This window comes from Cervus canadensis, chromosome 16 (assembly GCF_019320065.1).
Source record: "Cervus canadensis isolate Bull #8, Minnesota chromosome 16, ASM1932006v1, whole genome shotgun sequence".
NCBI lineage: Eukaryota > Metazoa > Chordata > Mammalia > Artiodactyla > Cervidae > Cervus > Cervus canadensis.
Window position 1 is genome coordinate 36504876 of NC_057401.1, and position 22375 is coordinate 36527250.

The 22375-nt window shown below is 42.7% G+C and overlaps 1 protein-coding gene across 3 annotated transcripts in view; it reads right to left on the reverse strand.

The window, feature by feature from the left end:
• Positions 1–12977: 12977 nt before the first annotated feature.
• SPEF2 (sperm flagellar 2) overlaps positions 12978–22375 on the reverse strand; it is a 187896-nt gene continuing 178498 nt past the window's right edge. Inside the window, exons 34-37 of one of the 3 annotated variants that reach the window (XR_006273380.1) lie at positions 19876–20115; positions 19557–19679; positions 16747–16866; positions 13054–13162 (exon numbers count right to left, since the gene is read on the reverse strand). Coding sequence is in view for 2 of the 3 variants with exons in the window: in XM_043488877.1 (XP_043344812.1) it covers positions 13073–13162; positions 19557–19679; positions 19876–20115 (453 nt within the window). In the remaining variant the exon portion in view is untranslated. Of the gene's footprint in view, positions 13163–15740; positions 16867–19556; positions 19680–19875; positions 20116–22375 lie in introns of those variants that run through there. The other 2 variants (XM_043488877.1, XM_043488878.1) reach the window with 2 other exon arrangements.

Here is a 22375-nt window from a genome sequence, read left to right on the forward strand (position 1 = left end):
GGGGTTGTATTGATGAAATATCTTTTCTGGAAGGAGAATTAAGAAATTGGTAGTTGTAACTGACTCTTGGGTGAAGCATTGTGGGACTGGCACAGACAACTGAGATGGAAACTTGTTCATCACCATATAGTCTCATAAGCTTTGAACTTTTCCATGTGCATGTATGATCTAAATGAAGAATATTTAAGAACACCTTCCTACAAATATAACGATTACTTTCCACCCACAAATCTCCAGGGAGATGGTTGCCCAGTGGTTCCACGTTTATTCCTCACACCCTCCTGCTGACTTTGTCTTGTTAGTGGCCTCCAGTTTAACAGCATGGTGGAAGAGAAAAACTTTCCAAGCCACACAACTTGCTCTTTGAGGATATGAAAATGTAATGATGTCAGTGGGGGTTTGTCTGACAAGGGAAACCTCGACAGGGAAGACAGAGTGAGTCAGTGTCATGGGGGCACCTTTGAACTTTTTCTGTAACATCCCCATAGTCTGAACTGTGATCATCATCCCAGTGTTCATGTTGCAATAGTATACAATTCCCCAACAAGAGAAAATTGCACTTAAAGTGTTGTGACTGATTTAACTTCTTGAAATACAAGAATTGTTGTGTTTCTTGTAAATCAAGAGAGCTGGCAAACTGGTTTGGAACATCTCAGTTTCAGAGTTCACACTGGATCTGCTGACACCGGGATGGCCGCAGGCTTCAAGGAGAATGGGAGGCAGCTTCACCTTGGGAGGTTAGAAATGGACCATCCTCACTGCCCTCTTGGTGCCTGGAATCTTCTTATGACAAGAATCCCCTTTTTCCTCAATGATCCATTGTATATAGTGCAATGTGTTTTTGGGAAATGTTTCATATAGGCTACAGTGAAAATATATGGAAGTGTTAAACAGACTCTGAAGGTTAAAATATATGAATCTTCTCCAGATGTTTCTCCAGATGTCGCCACCTTGTGGGTCTAACTGGCTTTATAATAAGCATGGTAATTCAAAGTTCTCTAGCCCTTGAATCCACCTACTCTCTCAGGACCACCAGCCTCCTGAAAAATGTTGCCCAGGTATTTTGGAGAACTTTTGGGAGTGTGGTGGTGGTTTTTACATATGCTCACAAGTAAACCAGGTGAGCCACCAAAAATTTTCCATTTCTTAATGTTCACTGACTTTGGCCCCTTCCTCTGAGCATCACCACTCGTCAGGAATTTCTTTCTTATATTTTTTTCTGCAGACAGTAAGTTCAGAAGGCTTTCCTCATAGCTCAGTTGGTAAAGAATCCACCTGCAATGCAGGAGACCCTGGTTCAATTGCTGGGTTGGGAAGATCCGCTGGAGAAGGGAAAGGCTACCCACTCCATTCTTCTTGGGCTTCCCTTGTGGCTTAGCTGGTAAAGAATTTGCCTGTAATGTGGGAGACCTGGGTTCGATCCCTGGGTTGGGAAGATCCCCTGGAGAAGGGAAAGGCTACTCACTCTAGTATTATGGCCTGGAGAATTCCATGGACTGTAGTCTACGGGGTCACAAAGAGTTGGACATGACTGAGTGACTTTCACTTTCACAGTAAGTCCCTTACATATGCACAAGTTCTGTTCTGAGAGTGCACTCGTAAGTCCAATTTGTAAGTTAGCCCGGGCACCCAACTAACACCATTGGCTATATACTTCTGTACTGTAATAAATTTATAATACTTTTCACACAAACAATACATACATGGAAAACAAACACAAAAAATAAAGAAAACATTTTTAATCTTGAAGTACAGTACCTTTAAAAGTACAGTCATAGAGTACAACAGCTGACCTACAGGGACTGGCACACATGTTCGAATCTTTGAAAGTTTGCATCTTTGAAAATTCACAACTTGAAGGTTCGTAGGTAGGGGACTTACTCTATCTCCTTTCTCCTGGTGGGCATCTGTCTCCAGATGTACCTGGGACACTGGAGCCCTTGCAAGTGTGGGGAGTGGAAGGGGTTGAGGCTGCAGGATTTTCTTCTGGATGGGAGCAAAGAACTTAGTCTTCTTTTCGTGTTAGTCTCCCTTAGAGGCCCTGTGTCCCAGGGTTCTTGTGAAACAGCCCTTTTAGATCTCCTTAGAGTTCCCTCTGTCTTGAGTTCATGGCCATTTCGCTGTTATTGAATCTAGCTTCTCTAGCTCTTTCTATGTTCCACGTACATTGTTGTCTTAGGATTTTATCTTCTGCCAATGGGTTTCTGCCTCCCAGAAACCCAAGTTTATGTTGGGGTTCCTGCTATATCCTCAGTGGAAACTCTAGGTTCATGAGAAACAATGGTTTATTGCCAGGACCTTTCTGGGATTTGGCATTTAAATAAGAGGTTTCCATGGCCAAACAGATGCCACCTACTCAATTCTCTAGGAGTTTCTGGGGTAGGGGGCCATCCAGCTGTTCAGTCATGGGCTTCATGGCAAGGCCAGTTCTTCCTACTCTTCAGCCACTTCTCTTGCCCTCTCTAGCATGGAAGTGGAGATGTTCCATCCTGTGTGGGAGAGAACTGCCTCACTGCCTCATAGAGAAGCTGAGGGAGAAGAGACTGTGGTCTTCTCTGGGCCCACGATGCTTCAGAGCTGCTACTGTGTGTTCAGCTCAGCGGTGGGGATGTTTGGTGTTGGTGGGTGGATGCGTGGGCGCTGGGGTGGAGGTGAGGAACCAGAGGATGGGAGGAGAATGGGGGAGTACCTTTGCCCACAGCGCCCCTGAAATTCATAATGAGCTTTTCAAAGGATACGTTTTATTTTTATACAGTATTATTTAATTTCCCCAAAGAGTGAAGGTGGTGGCAATAAAAGGGGACAGGGTGACATGGTGGGCATGGAGAATACATCTCCCAACCCTGCTCTTCTGTCTTTGGGAATTTCTGTGAAAAGAAGGGGGTGCCTTACAAAGTGAGTCTGCAGCCAGTTTCGGGAGAGACCCACAAGCTGTGGTTTCCGGAACGATAGTGTGATCACAATTGATACCTGCGTTGTAGTAATCACCACTTCAGTGGCCTTGCCTGTTCCTAGACATAGGGGGAGGGGTGGTGACAGGAAGCGGTGTTGGTTCTTCCATCTAGATTCAGTCTTGCAGGTGAAGTTGAGAGTTAGGTAAGAGGTGCATGGCTAAACCACCCCCTAATCAAAGGAACTTGTGGGCAAATGCTGGGGAAGATGGCTGGAGGCTTTGTGTGCTTATTCTCAGACCTGCCCTAGTTCACCACCTCCAGGTCTCTTCAAGGCTCAGCCTCATCTGTCTCATGCATGTTTCTCTTCCACCATTCCATGTCTAGCACGGACAGGAGATGCAGGCGAGAAGAAGATGGGCTGCAGAGAGGGTTGTACCTCTGATCTTGGTCTAGCCACACACTCCTAGCTTCCCAAAGGGTCAAATGTCTGGTAGCCCAGGACTTGCAGAAGGACCAGCTGGAGAACCTTGGACACTTACTGTCTTCCTCCTTCAGATTATTTTATCTTTTCATCCACATGGTTGGAGCGTCCACACAAGCTGGCTGAGACTGTGTCAAGGCAGCTGTGTACGGTTGGGCAGTTTGTACACTGTGAAAATGCAACCAGCTTAGAGGAGAATGGGGGCTGGGCTCCATTAGCCCTGAACGAGGCCTGCCATGAAGCTGTATCAGGCTGTAGGAAGGGACGTCTCCTGCACGGGGCCTGGTGGAGTCAGATGAAGGTGATGTCATGAGTTAGTGGTGGCCCTCTGTGCAGGGTTTAATGGAAACTGTGAAGCACTGAGTTTGGCAGCAACCTCCATTCTTGCTACCACAACCAACCCTCTGATGTGCTTGGAGAGACTGTCTCTAGAAAACCTGATGGTGGAAAACTGAGGCCACGGACCACACACATGGCCCACGAGTGTAGCCATTCAGCTTATACAAAATTGGCCCACACCATGTTTTAAATTATTTGAATTAATGTCAGTATTTACAATGCAAGAGATTTTGCATGAGGATCAGAATTCCTGCCTTCCCATGGCACAGCCAGCTGACATGCGGTTGCAGGCAGTTAGGGTGGGACAGTCCTCACCGGGCCCCGTGGACTCTCCAGCACTGAGGATGAGACTTAACTGATGTTTATCATAGTACTTGTGCTCTGTTTTCTTGTAGTAGAATTAAGAGACAAGTAAAATCTATCCTGGACTGTCTTTGAAAAGCGGGAACGTTAAAGGTAGACTAAGAAGCCACTTTAAAAAAATTCTGTTGATACATTTTTTAAATACCTGCCAAGTCCCTCTGGCATTTGTGGTTCCACCCTGCATTGTCATGCGAAATCGACTCATAAACACATAGTAGAAAAAATTGGAGAAGTTCCCTTAAAGCCCTCACTCCTTCCTTGGGCTGTTATATTAAGCGACTAGGCTGACAGAAGAATCTTGGCTTATCATGACTCCTCTGCAGTGGAGAGTTTAGCTTGGGAGGTGTGTTTGGGGGATCTACCTGTCACCCCGATGGCAGCTGGATGGCGTCACCAACTGGATGGACATGAGTTTGAGCAAGCTCTGGGAGTTGGTGATGAACAGGGAAGCTTTGCATGCTGCAGTCCATGGAGTCACAAAGAGTTGGACACGACTGAGTGACTGAACTAAATTGACCTGTCCCTCTGCTCTCAGTGTTTGCCAGGACAGAGGGTTTTCACCCTCTTGCTGAGCTGTGGGGCTAGCTGATGAGTGGAACACACAAGGCCAGGCCAAGTGTCAGATAGAAAGATACTGTGATCAGATATATGGAATCTAAATGGTGGGGTGGGGAAGGATAGAGAAAATTTGAACACAGGTAAGACAAGTCAGGTGGCCACAAAAAAATCAGGTATCTAGGTCAATGGTGTCAGATGTCATAAGCCCTGATGGTCAAGTTCTGTCTGTAGGGAGGAGATGCTCAAAGGGCAGAGGGTTGAAGAGACCAGTCCTTAGCTGAGGGGACCACTGGGAATTTGACACCTGTGTTCATACCTTGTGTTGCCTCTACCTGACCCACACATGGCAGAGAAGTGGTGTGGTCCAAGGGTCGAGGGCAAAGACCCTGAAAACAGATTCCTTCCCTCCCAGGTAGGAATCCTAGCCTCTCACTTAGCAATGCGAGTTCGGTGAGCTCCTTACCCTCTTTGTCCCTTATTTCACCTGCTTTATAATGAGGATAGGTACATATCTATTTTATAAGGTTGCCTGTAGATGAGAATTGAGTTAATTCTTAGAAAGTGCTTAGAAGAGTGGCTGGCACATGTCAAATACCCAAGAAGCACTTATTACCACCAGCTTGCTGTCTTTCCCACCTACCTTAGGAAAATGCAATAGTCAGAAACATGGTTAATCAGCTTGGAGGAAGTCACCCTCTGAAAGAAATGAGAGCAGCATATATTCAGAGTCACTCCATTCAGAAAGGAGACATGAAGTTCTTCTGGAGAGTGAGAAGCTAGGAGATGGCTTCCTATTCGGGGCATTCTTCCTGCAGACACTGATGCAAGGAGACTGGTGGCAAAGCCTCTCCTTGATTTACAGGAGCTTTACCATGAAAGGGGCTCAAACGGTGGCCGGTGGCGACACGGGTGGGAGACAACTCAGCCCTCGCCTGCGCGAGGGCACGGCTCGGTCTGCCCTACGCAGAGCACAAGGATGCTGTGGTTTCAGCCTGGTTTGTGGGGGCACAGCCGGGTGAAGCTGCTTCAGACGGCGCTGTGTTGCTGTCTCCCTGCGGTTAGCATGAAGTGAGCAAAGACACAACTGCCTGTGCTTGAAGCTCAAGAGCTCGGGGTGCTGCTTTTGAGCCCCATGCGGCCCTTCTGGGGCTTTGAACTGCGGCCACAAGACGCTAGTGGCATCTCTTTCCAGATTTGTTTTGACGCTCACTCGAAAACAAGATTTCACTCTGTCCTTCTGAAAAGAATCTGACAGGGAGTGTGCTTGTAGATTTGTTTAGCCCTGGCGCGACAGTCTCTGGTGATGCCTTGAGCAATGGAGGATGCTCTATGTCTGTGCGGAGAAAACTTTGGAGGCAGAAGGACCTGTTCCAACAGGCAATGTACATTTGTTAGTAAGTCCAGTTTGCCAGCAAAGTAGAAGAGGAGACAGAATTAAGGTGCAAAAGGTGTTGGAAGCAGATTTAGGAAATCTTTTGTTTAGAGAAAAAAAGGAGTAGGAATGGGGGAGGGGCCTGAAGGAGCGCAGATGAGAGGGGAGGCCGGTTGCTGGGCTGATGTGCTTGGGGTTAGACTAGGCTCCCAGTGCTAGAAGGAGCTGATTACAATAGAAGTCCTGGTTCTCATTAGTTTCCAGAGTCATTAGGCCTCTAGCAGATGTACCCTGATGTCAAGTAGCCTCCCTCCTCCAGAGCTGTAGGGGGCCACTTGAGGAAGAGGAAAGCGACCCTTTCACACACACACACACACACACACACACACACACACACAAATAATACTGACAAGATGAAATCGGTTCTCTCCACAGATCTAGAATAGGGAACATATAAGATTATAGGAGGGCTTCCTGGGTGGCACAATGGTCAAGAATCCACCTGCCAATGCAGAAGGTCCAAGAGATGTGAATTCGATCCCTGGGTCCAGAAGATACCCTGGAGGAGGAAATGGCAACCTAGTCAAGTATTTTTGCCTGGAGAATCCCATGGAGAGAGGAGCCTGGTGGGCTACTGTCCATGGGGTCGCAAAGACTCATACACGACTGAGCACGCACCCAAGCAAGATTATGGGAATATCTTTACTGCAAAAAGTTACTCTCCACTTGCTAGAATTTCTGTTAAAGGAGACACTGCTCTTCATTTATTAATCCATTTCATATTTATTGAGTATCTAATATTTATTGTCTCATACTAATAAGTTTGAGAAATTATGTTAAGGGAAGCTGTGTAAAATTGAGTAGAAAAAGATGATAAGCATAGAGAGATAGAATCAGACTGTAAATAGCATCCTAAGAAATGTGGAATTTATTTGATAGTAAGGAGTCAGGGGGAAAGTTTTTAATCAAAAATGAGACATGCTTAAGTAAAGATTCAGAAAGGTTGGTTTGGGAATAATGTAGAGGCTGGGTTTGGATTGAATGATGGAGGCTTTGGGAGAAGATATGAAAATAGGGGGTCAAATGAGTGCTATTTCTAGAGTCTAGAAGAAGGATTTGGAGGGATTTTGAAATAGGGTGGTGAGTGCGCACTGAAAGGAAAGGAGAGATGTGAGAGATGCTTGTAAGAAGTGATAGGTAGGGGGAGGAGAATGAGAAGGGAAGGATGGAGCCCCAGTTCTGAGAATGGGAGTCATCTTTCTGGGAGATGGAAGTTGGAGTAGTAGAGCTGAGAAATGGAAAGAGAAATTGAGGAGTAGAAAGAGAATTGCAGTCAGAGTAGGTCAAAGGGATCAAATTCTAAGTTCCTACCATAGCCACCAACTTCCCCACTTCATGGTACCCTTCATGGTCAACACTTCTTGTAATAGGGAGCTTGTAGTTTCTCATGGTCAGCTGAAATCTGCCACTAGTATTGGTTCATCCCTGAGGACCACAGAAAAGCTACTTCATCTGGACAGCTTTTCATATAGTTTGGACATGGCTCCTTTGTCCCTTACATTGGAAGCTTTTCTACTCAAGGCTAAAGCTACAGGACTTTGAATTTCCTCCCTTCTGAGCATATGTATCAGCTCCTCTGCATAAATAAATGGTGCATATATGCAAGTGTGTGGCTACAAACTGCACACAGAATTGCAGGTGAGGTCTAACCAGCTCTGATCAGAGGAAAATCAGCATCTGCCTTCCTACCTCTGATGCTCTGAGGACACCAGATTATTCCGGGGACTCATCACACAGCCAATTAGATGCAATTTACTTTGACTGAAAACCTTCTGCTTTTTATTTTTAAACACTGATAAGTCATACTTCCTCCATCCTGGGCTTGTGCAATTGGATATTTGTACTCCAGTTGAGCAAACTAGGTAAGACAATGGCTTTGGGAGTTCATATTGGGTTCCTAATCTATGCCTATAATTTACAAGCTTGTGACTTTGGGAAAGTTATATGATCTCTCTAGTTGTCATTTTCATTATGTACAAATGTACATCTTAAGAGTACTTACTTCACAGTTATGAGACTAAATGAGATAATGCCTTTAAAGCACTCATCACTGTACCTGACTCACGGAACTTTTTCAATAATATTAGCTATTATTATCTATTGTTACCATTATTATTCTTCTAACTTTGTTATTGGTTCCTCTTTTTCTTATTAAGCATGTATGTCTGTGTGTATGCTCAGTCATGTATAATTCTTTGCAACCCTTTGGACTATAGCCTGCTAGGCTACTCTGTCTGTGGGATTTTTCAGGCAAGAATACTGGAGTGGGTTGCCATTTCCTTCTCAAGGGGAGCTTCCTGATCCAGAGATCAAACTCACATCTCCTGTATTTTAGGCAGATTCTTCACCCACTGAACCATCAAGGAAGCTTATTAAGCATTATTCAACTCAAATTTCTTCAAACACTGTGTCAACCACAATTATAATTAATCTGAATTCTCTCTCTCTTTGATTTCTTTGTTGATGGTTTGTATCACAGAAGTGAGTAAGAGAGACATGGTCAGTTTCTCTTATATCTAACTAGTCCTAGTCCCTAAACTCACTCCACAATTGCACATTCACTTGTCATTCAGTCCTTATTTGTTTACCTTGTTCCCGAGGATATCATGAAGATATCATGGAGAATCCTGTAAAACGCCACATTGTTATCCGGAGGAGAGCAACTGGGAAAAGATTCAGATTCATCTCATAGAAGCTAGAGCTGGAGGACAGAGTATTATTTAGTGCCAAAAAAGAGGAGATAGTATAAATGTAGATACTGAAGAGGGTGACAGTTTGGTGGGTGAGTTGGATGAGGATGGAGAGAAGGTGGGCCTGGGTGGCATGAACATCCAACGAGGCCAGTCTTACTGTGGCAGGAAATGATCTTGGAAGTAGCTATTTTAGCAGTCCATGCTGATACCTCCTTGACCTACAATTTGTAAGAAATGGTAGCCCCCTTTCATGTTTTTTCCATAAATTAATCTAAAATACCAATTTTTGTAAAGAGAAGGAAATGGATCTTTGAAATAAGAGGACATGGACAGCTAGGAAAGAAAGAGGAAGCTATCCAATCAGGGTAAGAAAGAGAAGAGAAACTATGGTCAAGTAGTGGACTTTCCCAGCTTCTCTGCCTTCATTCATGTTAGATGTGTGGAAACCAATGGAAGTGGTGAAGGAGGCATTTCATGATTGTATCATAGGTTAACAGTCATTCTGTTTCCTTTACCATCTTTTATCCAGCTGATTCCTTCACTGAGACATCACTAGTGCAATATTTATTTTAGAAGAGAACAGCATCAGCTTCCCTTCCTTTTCATAGGAAATACTATAACATTATTTTTTTAGACAGTTTTAAAATGGGTGATCCCTGGATTTTGTCATCTAACTTACAGCAAAAGTGCAGTGATATACATAAGAACCGTTGCCTGGTAGAAAGGTTGGCTCAGCTGTTTATCATGTGACAGACGGCTTCTTGAAGGTTGGCTTTTCAAGACTGGTGTTTGGGTTGAATGTCCGGAGTCCTGAAATGGAGAGCCTCCTTTGGGAGATTTAAAATCAAATGAACTTTTTAGTTTTGAATTAGATGAGGACTTGCAGGGGAGCACAGGTTCTGTCATGGGAGAGGGCAGACAAAACACCAAGGCAGACAAAAAACCATGAATTTCCCAGGAGGGAGAGTGAAGAGCCTTCCTGCCTCAGGGTCCCGAGACCAGGACACATTATGTCACCTTTTAAGTGGACAAAATCCTTGTACTATATCGTAGGACTACATTGGAAACTGTCTTCTAACACCTTGACAACAGAATACAAGAGCTGAATTTAATAGGGTTATGTGAAAATACCTGTACTTCAGTTTTTTTTTTCTTTAATGTGGGCTCTTAAGATAGGTGAAAAGGTGGTTAAACTAAAGCACATGAAACAAGGACTTAGAAGTTTTAGTTACTTATAAATTTAATATAAGTCATCAGTTTCTTTTGGTCATCATAGACTGCTGGTGTGTATGTGTGTGTGTGAGAGTGTGAGTGTGTGTGTGCGTGTGTGTGTGTGTGTGCGTGCACGCGCACATCCATACACAATGGCTTTGACACTCGGGTGCATTAAGAGGGATGCCATAGTGGTGTATCCAGAAGAGAGCAACCCAGATCAGAAACTTCAGAGACATCTCAGGAAAGCAATAGCCGGGGGACATGGTGATGTGGAAGGCAAAAGCGATACCAGATGGTTTGAAGACGGTTGGGCATTCACTAGAATTATAAGACCTGAAAGGCCCTCAGGGAGATGAACTCCTAGAACAGTTTTTCTTTCTCTGGCAGAATCCCGTGCAGCCTCTGGTTTGAGCGTGAAGTTATGCCCTTGCCTGCTCTGGAATCTGCACAATGCAAGAGCTCTGTTTATATCCATCTTCCTGGGGATGGATGGTCCCCAGAAAGTCTGGATGGTCCTCTGTTTTCATCCATCCCCTTCCTGGGGAGGTCATCTTCCTCCCCCAGGTCCGCTCAATCCTGATGATGATTGAAGTCTCACATGGTGGCAAATACCCACCTGGGAGACCTTTGTGGGGGTTGCTCTCCCACTGTTTAGATGAGATAATGGGCCTCAGGAGGGGAATTCTACCATTTCCTCCTTTACACTGTGCAAGAACATTATTAGAGCAAGAAATTAAAAGGAAATAAACAAGGAATTGCTAAAGAGCCCTTGTCTCTGCTTTTCATTTCTTTCCATTGCAATATAATGTTGCCTTGTCTAGTTTAGTCATTAATAAAAAGTGGACTAGTTGACTGCCTGTGTCCTTATCACAATATGTTATTTATTTGAATCCTATTTGCAGATACTCTTCCATTTCCTTCTCTAGAATAACTAGAACTACATTTAGACCAACTAAATTTAAATTATGAAAACTTTAGCTGGGTTTCCTCTCCACCTCCCAAGCTTCTGTGTCACCACCCCCACCCCCATAATCCTGAAGGCAAGGGTTCTGGGAATGGAACTGACAAGAAGCAGATTTAGGCAATGTGTCACTCTCCAGAAATAGAATACCATTCTCACTGATAACTGAAATCATCATTGGATCACTCATTGTTTTAGTGACCAATCAAAATGTGATCTGCCTACACATTTTGCACAAGTGTATTCTAATGAAACTTAAAGTTGGCTATGCTTTTAGTCTTAGGTTAAGGAGCACAGCAATAAAGAAAATTCACAACATCCCTGATTTCATGGAACTTAAACCTAGTGGAGCGATAGATAAACAAGAGTAAACATACAATTTGTCAGTTGTTGATAAGCACAACAGAAAAAAATATTAAAGTGGGTTTGAGATGTATGGGGATGGTAGGTTATTTCTATTTTGTATTATGTGTTGAGGGAAGGCCTTACTGACATAGCGTCATTTGAACAAAGGCCTGAAGGAAACTGGGGATAAGCCATGAAGATATCTGGGAGAAAATCACTCCAGGCAGAGAGAAAAGCAAGTGCAAAGGCCCTGAGGCAGGCATGTGTCTGCTGTGTTCCAAAATAAACAATGTGTACTTGTTGCTTATGAAGAGTGAGCTGCGGGGAGAAGAGTGGGAAATGAGATCAGAGAGGCAGCAAGGGGTAAGATCCAGGTGAGGACCTGGATGAACCTCTGCATGACATGGGGCTCTAGTAGAAGGTTAGAGCAGTGGGGTGGCTTGAAGGCTCCCTCTCCTTGGCTTGGCTGTGTTGAGTCTGTGATGATCATAAGCCATCCAGGTGGGAATCAAGTCCACAGCAAGAGAGAAGTTTGGATTTCGGGGAAAGAAGATGGGAAGAGAAATTTCAACTTTGGCCTCATAAAGTCTTGGAGAAGGATGAGTCTTCCAGGAATTGACTGTGGATAGAGGAGGCTGAGTGCTGGGGCCTTCAACTCTTAGGGGCTGAATAGAAGAGGTGTGTGTGAGGTCCAGCAAAGATTCTCAGAAGAAGTAGCCAGGGAGGGGACCCAGAAGGGTTTCAAAGAGGCACAGCCACTGAAAAGAACATTATTGTTCACTTTGCAGCAATATGGATGACCCTAGAGGTTGTCACATGGAGTGAAGTCAGTCAGGCAGAGAAGGAGAAATACTGCATGACATCCCTTACATGTGGAATCTAAAAGAAATGATACAAAGGAACTTATTTACAAAACAGAAACAGACTCGCAGGCTTAGAGAATGCACTTATGGTTGACAGGGGGGAAGGGATAGTTGGGGAGTTTGGGATGGACATGTACACACTGCTATGCTTAAAATGGATAACCAACATGGTCCTACTGGATGGCACAGGGAACACTGCTCAATGTGGCAGCCTGGATAGGAAGGGACTTTGGGGGATAATAGAGACATGTGTATATATGGCTGAGTCCCTTTGCTGTCCACCTAAAACTGGCACAACATTGTTAATGGCTATATAGTAATAAAATAAAAAGCTAAAAAATACAACAAAACAAAAGCACTTTCTTGAGATAAGTATCACTGAATTAGATTCACTAATTTACACAAGAGCTATCATTGTACATCAGTTTCTACAAGACACATATCCTATTAGTAAAGGATTATGAATAGATAACAGGATCATGACTATACCCGCAGCTGAGACAAAAGCCTTCTCCTTGACTGGTGAGACACTCCTTGGGATTTTACGGAGCAAGAACTATTAATATGAACTGTATGAAGCCCTGCTGCCCTGATTTGAGCTTTGGGGGAATTTTTAATGTATCTGCCTAATGCAGACACTTCTCACAGGGACACATCATGACATCTGTGCTTGTTTATTTTTCAGAATATTGTTTTGCTGTCTTCTGTTTTCAGAATCACTTCAAAATGCATTCCTTCTTACTTTGGATTTTGGCTCAGAAATTTAAGGTTTATTACAGAATATTCTTTGAGTTAAGTAAGGAAGACTCCCTTTACAGTGCTCCTCATAGGCTGGTAGGGGCCATCTCTTCACTTACAATGACAATGTATACAACAAACACCATGTTTACATGGGTTGTTTGGAAGATTTATTGCCACCCCTGTGCCTTCATTTCTTTTCCTCTGTAAGTCTTGAAGGAGACCTCTCTTCATCACTTCCTTGTACATGCTCACTCCTTTGGAGAATTATCTTAACATCCTAAGAGAAGAGATTCAAAGAGAAGTTACAACTCTTAATAAATGAATTAGAAGTAATGATTATTAATAATATGGGCTTCAATATGTGGCAGTGATTAAACAGTGAGTTTTTGTTTTTTCCTTTGAGAAAATTGTTCTCTATTTAGTGTGAATCCTGCCTTGCAACTTATTAATTTTGCCAGTGGACAGAGATCAAAGATCTTAGAGACTTCATTTCCCCATCTAATAAGCTCTAACAATAGAGTTGTCATATTAGATTAATTAGATAACATTTGTAAAAGCAATTACACAGTTCTTGTTTAGTTGCTAAGTCATGTCTGACTCCTTTGTGATCCCCGGGACTGTAGCCCACCAGGCTCCTCTGTCTATGGAATTCTCCAGGCAAAAATACTGGAGTGGGCTGCCATTTCCTTCTCTGGCAATTACACAGAGTTTGGCACAAAACAGGCAAGGCAAAACATTATTTCCCTATTAATCAATAAAAAACAATATTCACCTTCTATTAAGGGAAAATTCTAACGCTAAATTAATCATGTTTACAGATTTGTAGAATTTTAGAACAGAAGATTATTTTGAGGTGGGGAATTATCTCCTTTCTGTTTTTTTTTTTTTATATTAGGGATAGAATGATCTGTTTATTGTCCACTTAAAATATCCAACTGGGCTACATTTTAAATCACAGATGTTTATAAAATAAATTTAAGATATTATCACAATGTATTAATAGAAGGGGTACTAGCATAAGGGGAAAACGTAAAATTACATTTATTCAGTTTCCAGGTTTTTTTTTTAGGGAACTCTTTAAGAATATAAGTTTCTTTACTTCAGACCTGAGTTCCAAAAGTTTCTATTTGACTGTAGTCATTTTACTCATGAAAACATGAGTTAGTTCAGCATCTGAACAGAACCCTGCTGAGTGACACCCACATGGCTGTATCAGTCACTGCCAGGAAACATAGTGAATCATTTTCTTGAAGGAGCTTGTTCTTTGAAAATATAGATCTCCCACAGCTGAAGGGCAATCTTGGGCAAGTTAAGTGAAAAAGAACAGCTGCTTGCCATTGACCTTTCTGGTCCTACCCTCCACAGTACTTACTGATAGGTCTCCTTTGCAGAGAATATTATTTGTAACAGCTATTGCTGACTAGTGACCATTTACTTCGGGATTAAGGAATGAGTTGACCTGTGATTATTTGACACTCCATAGCATGGGGGAAAATTATAAGCTCTAGATATTTCAATCAGTCCTGGCTAGATTTATAGCTGAAATCAAGGGCCATAATTTTAAGTAACAGTTAGTGGAGAAAAGGCTGAGAGAGTCTAGAAAAGTTTGGCATGGGTGCCTTGAAAACACAAAGCGCTGAAGCAGCCACTGTATTTTGTTATAAACATAACGGAGGCGGTTGGAGTGTATCTTAAAGTCAGATACCTTGAAGACTGTGTCCCTTCCAGTTACATGTATATTTATAGGTACTTTGCCCTCATGTAATCAGGTCCTGACTCATTTGTTTCTAAGAAATTCTCCTGTGACATTCTGACTTTAACACTGAGAGATTTATTTTTATCTCCTAGTGAATGGAACCCTTAATATTAAGGCTATCTGCTGGATGTACAGGTTTTGTTAAAAGAGACTCACATTTATGCAGCATACGTGTGCATCACAAGAAACTACATTTGGTGAGTTGGTGCAGAAAATCCAATGTCCACTTACACTTGTAAATCTACTTATTGGAGGAAACTGACTTTCTTCACTAACCACCCACTGACGGTGTCCTCAATGATCTTGTTACATTTAAGCAAAGCATTTTCTTAAGAATTTAGGAAGCTTCCTTGAAAATAACCTCTCTATATAAAAATCTATGAAAGAAGAAGTTAAATAAATGAGCTTGAGTTGAATAACTATAAAATCCAAAACAAAACATGGGTCTTCTGAGTTGGAATTGACCGCATGTGGATTCCTGGGACTTTGGTTCGGACCCCCTGTCATCATGACACTCTCCAGTGAAAGTCTCCTTTCGTTCCCAGAGAACAGACACTGAGTTTGGTAGATGAAATGCCAGCTTTTAGTTCATCTGTGTAAATTTTGCACTGTTCAGAAATATTCTTTATGCACTGGAACCACCAACAGACCAGCAGTAATAATAATAGTAATAATAATTACTATGTAGTGTTAGTCACTCAGTCGTGTCTGACTCTTTGCGATCCCATGGGCTATAGTCTGCCAGGCTCCTCTGTCCATGGAATTCTCCAGGCAAGAATACTGGAGTGATCCAGGGGATCTTCCTGACCCAGGAATCAAACCAGGTCTCCTGCATTGCAGGCAGATTCTTTACCATCTGAGCCACCAGGGAAGCCCCTACTCCGTAGTGAGGGCTTTCTATCTGCCAAGAACGGAGCTAAACACTTTGTATGGATTAGGTCATTTAATCTGTACAAGGACCTTGAGAGGCATGTTTGAGAAGTAACCCTATTTTACATATGGGGAAACCAAGGCACCATGGGGTCACTTGCCCAAGGTCACACAGTTAGTAGCTATGAACCCAATCAACATGGCTCCTGAGTCTGCTCTCCTAACCACAAAGCCAGGCCACCTCTCCACAGGAGCAAAAAATAACACATATCAAAATGATTACCCAAACTGGCCTTTTTCATATGTATTTTTAAATGTTTGCTAGTTCCAAACACGAATCTTGTAAACACAGAGCTGTTGGGTGACAACCTTTACTTCCCACTGTTTATAACAGCAAACAACATTTTAACCTGAAAAACCACACTCTAGTTTTTGCTCTACTTATCTTGAAAGATCTTCAAACAACATCACTGTGGTTAAAGTTCATTTTAAAAATGTGATCTATTTACTTGCACATGGATATCTGGAGCAAAAAAATTGATGACAGGATGAGAGTGTTAGTAACTGAGTCTTCAGAGATTTTTTTTCTTTTCCTTTCTTCTTTTTCTTTATTTGCTTAGCAAAAATGAGAATAGAGCATCTTACTGGAAAGGGAACCTCTTTCCTTTTCAAGCATCACATTTACTTTTTTCAGGTCAAAGGCTCAACTCTTGTCAGAATGGTGCCCTGACTAGATTCTAGCAGGTGGTTCAATGTCCTCTCATCAGATTCCAGGGTGGAGTAATGACAGGGAAGAGAGATGAAGGACCAGGACGGTGGAGGGTTGAAGAAGCTGACTTGGCAGAAGTACTCTGGCAATGAAGGAACGAACCATCGGACCGCTAGACAGACTGACAAGCTCTCTTTCTATTAGGGTGTCAGGTGACATTCATGCTCTGAAGCTGGAGGTCAGAACAAGCTCCAGCTGTGGGGTGGGGGTGGGGGGGAGGGAGGTGGGTGCTCTCAACCCAAGGGGTCTGTGCACCAAACAGGATTTGGGGAACGTGCAGAGATCTTTTTGGTCATCAAAGCATCAAGGTGCTCCTGGAATATAGTGGGCAGCAACTCAGAATGTTAGATGTTCTGCCATGCCAGAGTCAGTCCTATGCTATTCAAAATGCCAGGAGTATTTCAGCTGGGGTGCACGCTGATAAAACTCCTTCCTAAATCAGAGAAATGCACGAAGTGACAAGCACCCTGCTGACTCCAACTTTCCCTGAGGATCAGAGTCCATCTTCAGGGGGTTGACCTTCGAAGGCAGTCAGTCATCTGTTGACGGAGTTTTTTCTTCAGGAACATGCCAGATAGAATCGTCTCTGCAAAAGTCAGTAATAGTTAGACATTCTGGCCAGGGTAAAAATGTTCCCCAAATCGTCCTGACTTTGCAGGGAGTTCTTCTCCCATAATAGGAGGAAGTGATGGTGGCATCATTTTAGGGTCCTAGCTGTTGTTGGTAAGATAAGGTAAACCCTATTGCACATTATTCTAAGGATTTGAAAATTATTTTGCTGGTTTAAAATAGGGAGATTGTTCCCTGAAATGTGGAACAGAATGTGCAGGATGAAATGCAGTCTAAAGAGATGGGCTTCTGGAACTCACCTCACACAGAACGATGGTTGCCCAGAGGACAGCAAAGGCAGGGAGACCCCACAATTGGCAGATTGCCCCCCATTCTGCCTGTGACCACCATGCATTCACCCACCCACCTCTCTCCACCCCTTTGTTTAGTTCTGATGTGTGCTGTTCCCACTAATTCCAGGGTGACACTGATTTATCCCAGTCTCATCTTAAGTGGGGAAGAAAGCTGGTCTTTACGAGTGAAAGTAGGAGTGTAAGATGCTGAAAAGGGACCTGTGACATATGGGTTTCATTGTGAAGAGTAAATGTTTGTGGGATGTATGAGTACAATTACTTGGAATATTGCCAACCACATATCTAAGCATTTTGGGCCTGTTTAAATAAAGAGACACAAATAATTTTACAAAGAGGATGGTTAAATGTAGAGATATAATGATGTGATATGGTTAAGAGGGCTTCCCTGGTAGCTCAGTGGTAAAGAAACCATCTGCCCATGCAAGAGACACACGGGTTCGATCCCTGGGTTGGGAAGATCCTCTGACAAACCCACTCTAGTATTCTTGTCTGGGAAATCCCATGGACAGAGGAGCCTGGCGGGCAAGAGTAGGACACAACTGAGCAACTAAGCAACAACAACAACAACAACAACAACGGTTAGAGATAAGGAAACACTTCAGTTCAGTTCAGTTCAGTTGCTCAGTCGTGTCCAACTCGTTGCCTCTCCATGGACCGCAGTACACCAGGCTTCCCTGTCCATCACCAACTTCCGGAGCTTGCTCAAACTCAAGTCCATCAAGTTGGTGATGCCATCCAACCATCTCATCCTGTCATCCCCTTCTCCTCCTGCCTTCAATCTTTCCCAGCATCAGGATCTTTTCTGATGAGTCAGCTCTTCGCATCAGGTGGCCAAAGTATTGGAGAATTCAGCTTTAGCATCAGTCCTTCCAATGAATATTCAGGGCTGATTTCCTTTAGGATTGATTGGTTTGATCTCCTTGCAGACCAAGGGACTCTCAAGAGTCTTCTCCAATACCACAGTTCAAAAGCATCAATTTTTCAGCACTCAGCTTTAGATCACTTGCATCTTATCAAAGTGAAAGTGCTTTTATCGAAAACTCGGCTAACTCTCTGTAGTCCAATAAACAATTAGCAGGAGCCAAATAGGGAGACTGCATACTATTAAGTGTGTGAGGATTGTGAGAAAGTTGTAGCAAACTGCCACATTCTGAAAGGTGGTCACCCCCAGCCTTCCGTAGCCCTTGCTGTTGGGGACCCGGCACTTGCCAGGTAGATGCACATTCAGCATGTGTGGTTGATGTGCGAGGTGATGGTGTGAGCTCTGAGCCCCAGCTCTTCCTCTCTTCCTTCCTTTATTCTGCTGACTTGGTCCAGCCTCTCTGGGTCCGCAGTGTTCCCACCCTGAACAGTTTTCTCTGATGGAACCCTTATCCTTTCTTTCATAAGTGCGGCCACTGCACAAGTTACAGCAACAATGTGTATCGTGATGAGAGTTTGGTGAATAAATCAGTGCTTGGCTGGGGATCAGGGTCTCCTTTGTCCTCTTGGGCAGGGGGATTCTATTCCCCATGCTCTTCAATCATAGGCCAGGGTCATTCGATGGCTGGAATAACGCAGAACACTAATATAGCCACCCATTCAGCTTTTACTGCCATCTACCTCCAGCCTTCCGTGGTAGACTCAAGACCTCAGAGTCCTGGTGGGGCAGCTCTATGGTATTATCCCTAGTACTGGCGGTCCTATCGGTGGTACTAATCATGTTACCCATATACTGATAGTGCTAACTATCATGGTACCCGTGTACTGGTATGGTGTACTAATAGTCACTTCTACTCTGCCTGAACTCACTGCCCTTGTGGTATTGAGGGCTGGCCTTTTTGGCCTGATGCTGTTACCAGCTTAGCTTCCCGAGACCCTGGTCAAGCCTAGTCCAGCTTCTTCCCTCCCTCTCTTCCTCCACGTTTGTGTTATCCCACCAAGCGCTGAACCTGAATTCAACCATGTTAAGACAATCAAGAGAAACCGTCCTGATGAACCTATTTACAGGGAAGAAATGGAGACGCAGACACAGAGAATGGACTTGTGGACACAGTGGGGGAAGAAGAGGGTAGGATAAACTGAGAAAGTAGCATTGACATATGTACACTATCATGTGTAAAATAGATAACTAGTGGGAAGCTATTATGTAACAGACAGCCCAGCCTGGTGCTGTCTGATGACTTAGAGGGGTGGGATGCAATGGGGGAGGGAGGCTCACAAGGGAAGGGATATACATATATATATGCACATATATTTAATATATATATAATAATGCAACATTTATAAAGCAATTATCCTCCAATAAAAATAAAATAAGATTGTAATGACAGTTTTAAAAAAGACTGTATTAGGATCTTTGGGTAATACTCACAGGGATCTTATAGTCTGGATAACTTGAAATCAGGTCTTGAATAAAAGGATGCTTCAGAAGAACAGCAACTTCAACTGGCTCGAGGTTCTTGGAACCTAGGTCCTGAAACACTTTTATGAAGTTCTTAAAAGGAAAAAAAAAATAAGTTTAATTAAATCTATGATCCTGATGCTGTTAAAAATGATTTTATTTCCTAAAGGAATCATCATAATTTCTACACGTTGAGACATTTCAGGAGAAATTCTATGACCATACACTCAAAATTGACGGAAATTTTCTTGGGTATAGGTTGTCCCTTTAATGAAAGAACCCAACCAACCTCTAAATAAATGTTCTCTATCTTTTGGTGGTTGGCAAATCTGTTAGCGTCCAGTACTTCATTTCCTCCTCGGAACACTCGGAGTAATGTTTGCATGGAAATCATTTCAGTATTCGCATTTTCAGGGAGTTCTTCTTCCTTTTCCTCCCCGTCCTCTTGTAATTCCCTTTCCTCACTCATAAAATTGTCCTCGAGTTCAGGATACTCCTCAATGGGACTCATATCAGTCAAGGAAGAGGTCTGTGCAATTAAATAAAGAGAAGATGAAGTCTTTCCATTAATAGAGATATTTAGAAAACATCAATTTCATCCCGAACTTTTTATGCCCTGAGATAGTAATGCCTACTGGTGTGCTACAGTCCATGAGGTTGCAGAGAGCTGAACACGACTTAGCGACTGAGCAACAACCACAGACGAGCTAAACAAGTCTAAAGATAGAATATGCTAGACAATAAGACAAGTCTTTCTTCCTTCTCCAACTCAGAAACAACAGCAAGAAGAAGCAAAAGTGGTTACCAACTGGGAAGGGTGGGGGAGGGGTAAATTAGGAGTTTGTAATTAACATATACACATGAATACATCTATAAAATAGATAACCAATGTCCTACTGTACACTCAATACTTTGTAATAACCTATGAGGGAAATGAATCCGAAAAAATATATATGTATGTATAACTGAATCACTTTGCTGTATGCCTGAAACTAACACAGCATTGTAGATCAATTATACTTCAATAAAAAATAATAAATAAAAAGAATAAAAAGAAGTAGAATATGCCAGCTGCACTGGAAATCATGTCGAAAGTCTAGACCAATTCTGCTGGTACTTGACGGAGGCCTTAGTGTGGGGTGAGTTTTATTTACTTTCATACATGCTTTCGCTTATCACTCTCCCAGATAACACTGTATGCACCGTGCTAAGCCCCCCTCAGTCATGTCCCATTCTTGGCGACCCCATGGACTGCAGCCCGCCAGGCTCCTCTGTCCATGGGATTTTCCAGGCAAGAATACTGGAGTGGGCTGCCATTTCCTTCTCTAGGCGATCTTCTCCATCCAACTTCTCCAGAACCCGCATCTCTCCTGTAGGCAGGTTCTTTACCACTAGTGTTACCTGGGAAGCCCCAGATACACTGTATTACTCAATAAAAGAACACTGAAATGAATTGTGTGACTTCTGTCAAACTTTTACACATGAATCTAGATTTTTTGACAGGATTTGCTTTGGAAACTGCCTGCAGTCTAGAGGTTGTGGCAGGTTAATTTCTCAAGTTTGATAGATTCTGAGAAACGTTGACAGCCTTTGTTTGGATGCTGGATATTAAACTCATTGAAGCCTTCAGAAGGTAAAAGAGAAAACAGCTTGAATACAGACAGATTGGGGTTCATATTGTTGCTCTTTGAAACTTGGCCAAGAGCTATGAACTTAGACGCTGGCATTCTTAGCATGGGAAAAAGTAAACTGTTTCTGATGTAGTTTCTTAAAAGCTTGAAAAATATGCCTACCTTTTGACTCAGTAGTTACTGATCTAGGAACTGATTCTAAAGAAATATTCAGGTGCACCAAATATTTTGTATACGGATGTTCATTCTGTGTTACTTACAGCAAAAATAGAAAACCTATGATTCCAACAACAGGGAATGGTGACATCAATGATAGTATTGGTCTGTGATGGAATGCTATGCTGCTGAAAGCATTTTAGCTTAGAAGGATACCAAATGACAGTGAAAAAGCAATCATGGGATAAGTGCAAAAAGGGAACAAAACACAAATAATAAATACACCAGGGTCCTCATTCCCTTATATCTCTAATACTTATTACAGAAAAAGAAGAGAAACCGATACATTAAAGAACTGACAGTAGGTTACCTCTGATTGCTCAAACAGGTGATTTACTTTTCATTTTATTTTGTACTTTGCAAGTTCTCTACAGTAGATTTGCATTTATAATATTTATAGTAATAAATGTGTGCGTGTGATGAGGTAATAGATATTCAATGATTTGCCATTGAAAAATGAGCGTTTTCAGAATGCTGACTGGCCCAATGTCATAGAACACCTGAGGGCTGGTTCTCTTTTATTCTGAGGAAGGAAAAATGTTAATTTAGGCTTAAAATTAGAAGAGGGTGCCATTGCTTGTAAATACTCAATTCAGTAGAAGCATTAAGTGCATAGATCACACAAGTTCTTTCCAAATAGCCACTGAAGTCCCAAGTGTAAAAGGACTATACCATGGCACAGAATTAAGCCTCTGGTCATTGTAAGCCCCTCTGAAGGATGTGCAGGGGTGGAGGGTGGTGCAATGGAGACAGGCTGCATTTGCCCTAGTTCTGTGTGGTCACCTTGCTTTAGCTGAGTTTCTGTATCCTTTGCTAAATTGGAAATTTAATCTAATCTTGAAGTTTTTGGAATTGAATATATCTATCTATCTAGTCTTTCTTGTTTATCTATCTACCTACCTATCCAGTTAGCCTCTTATCCATTTTAAACAATTGCAATAT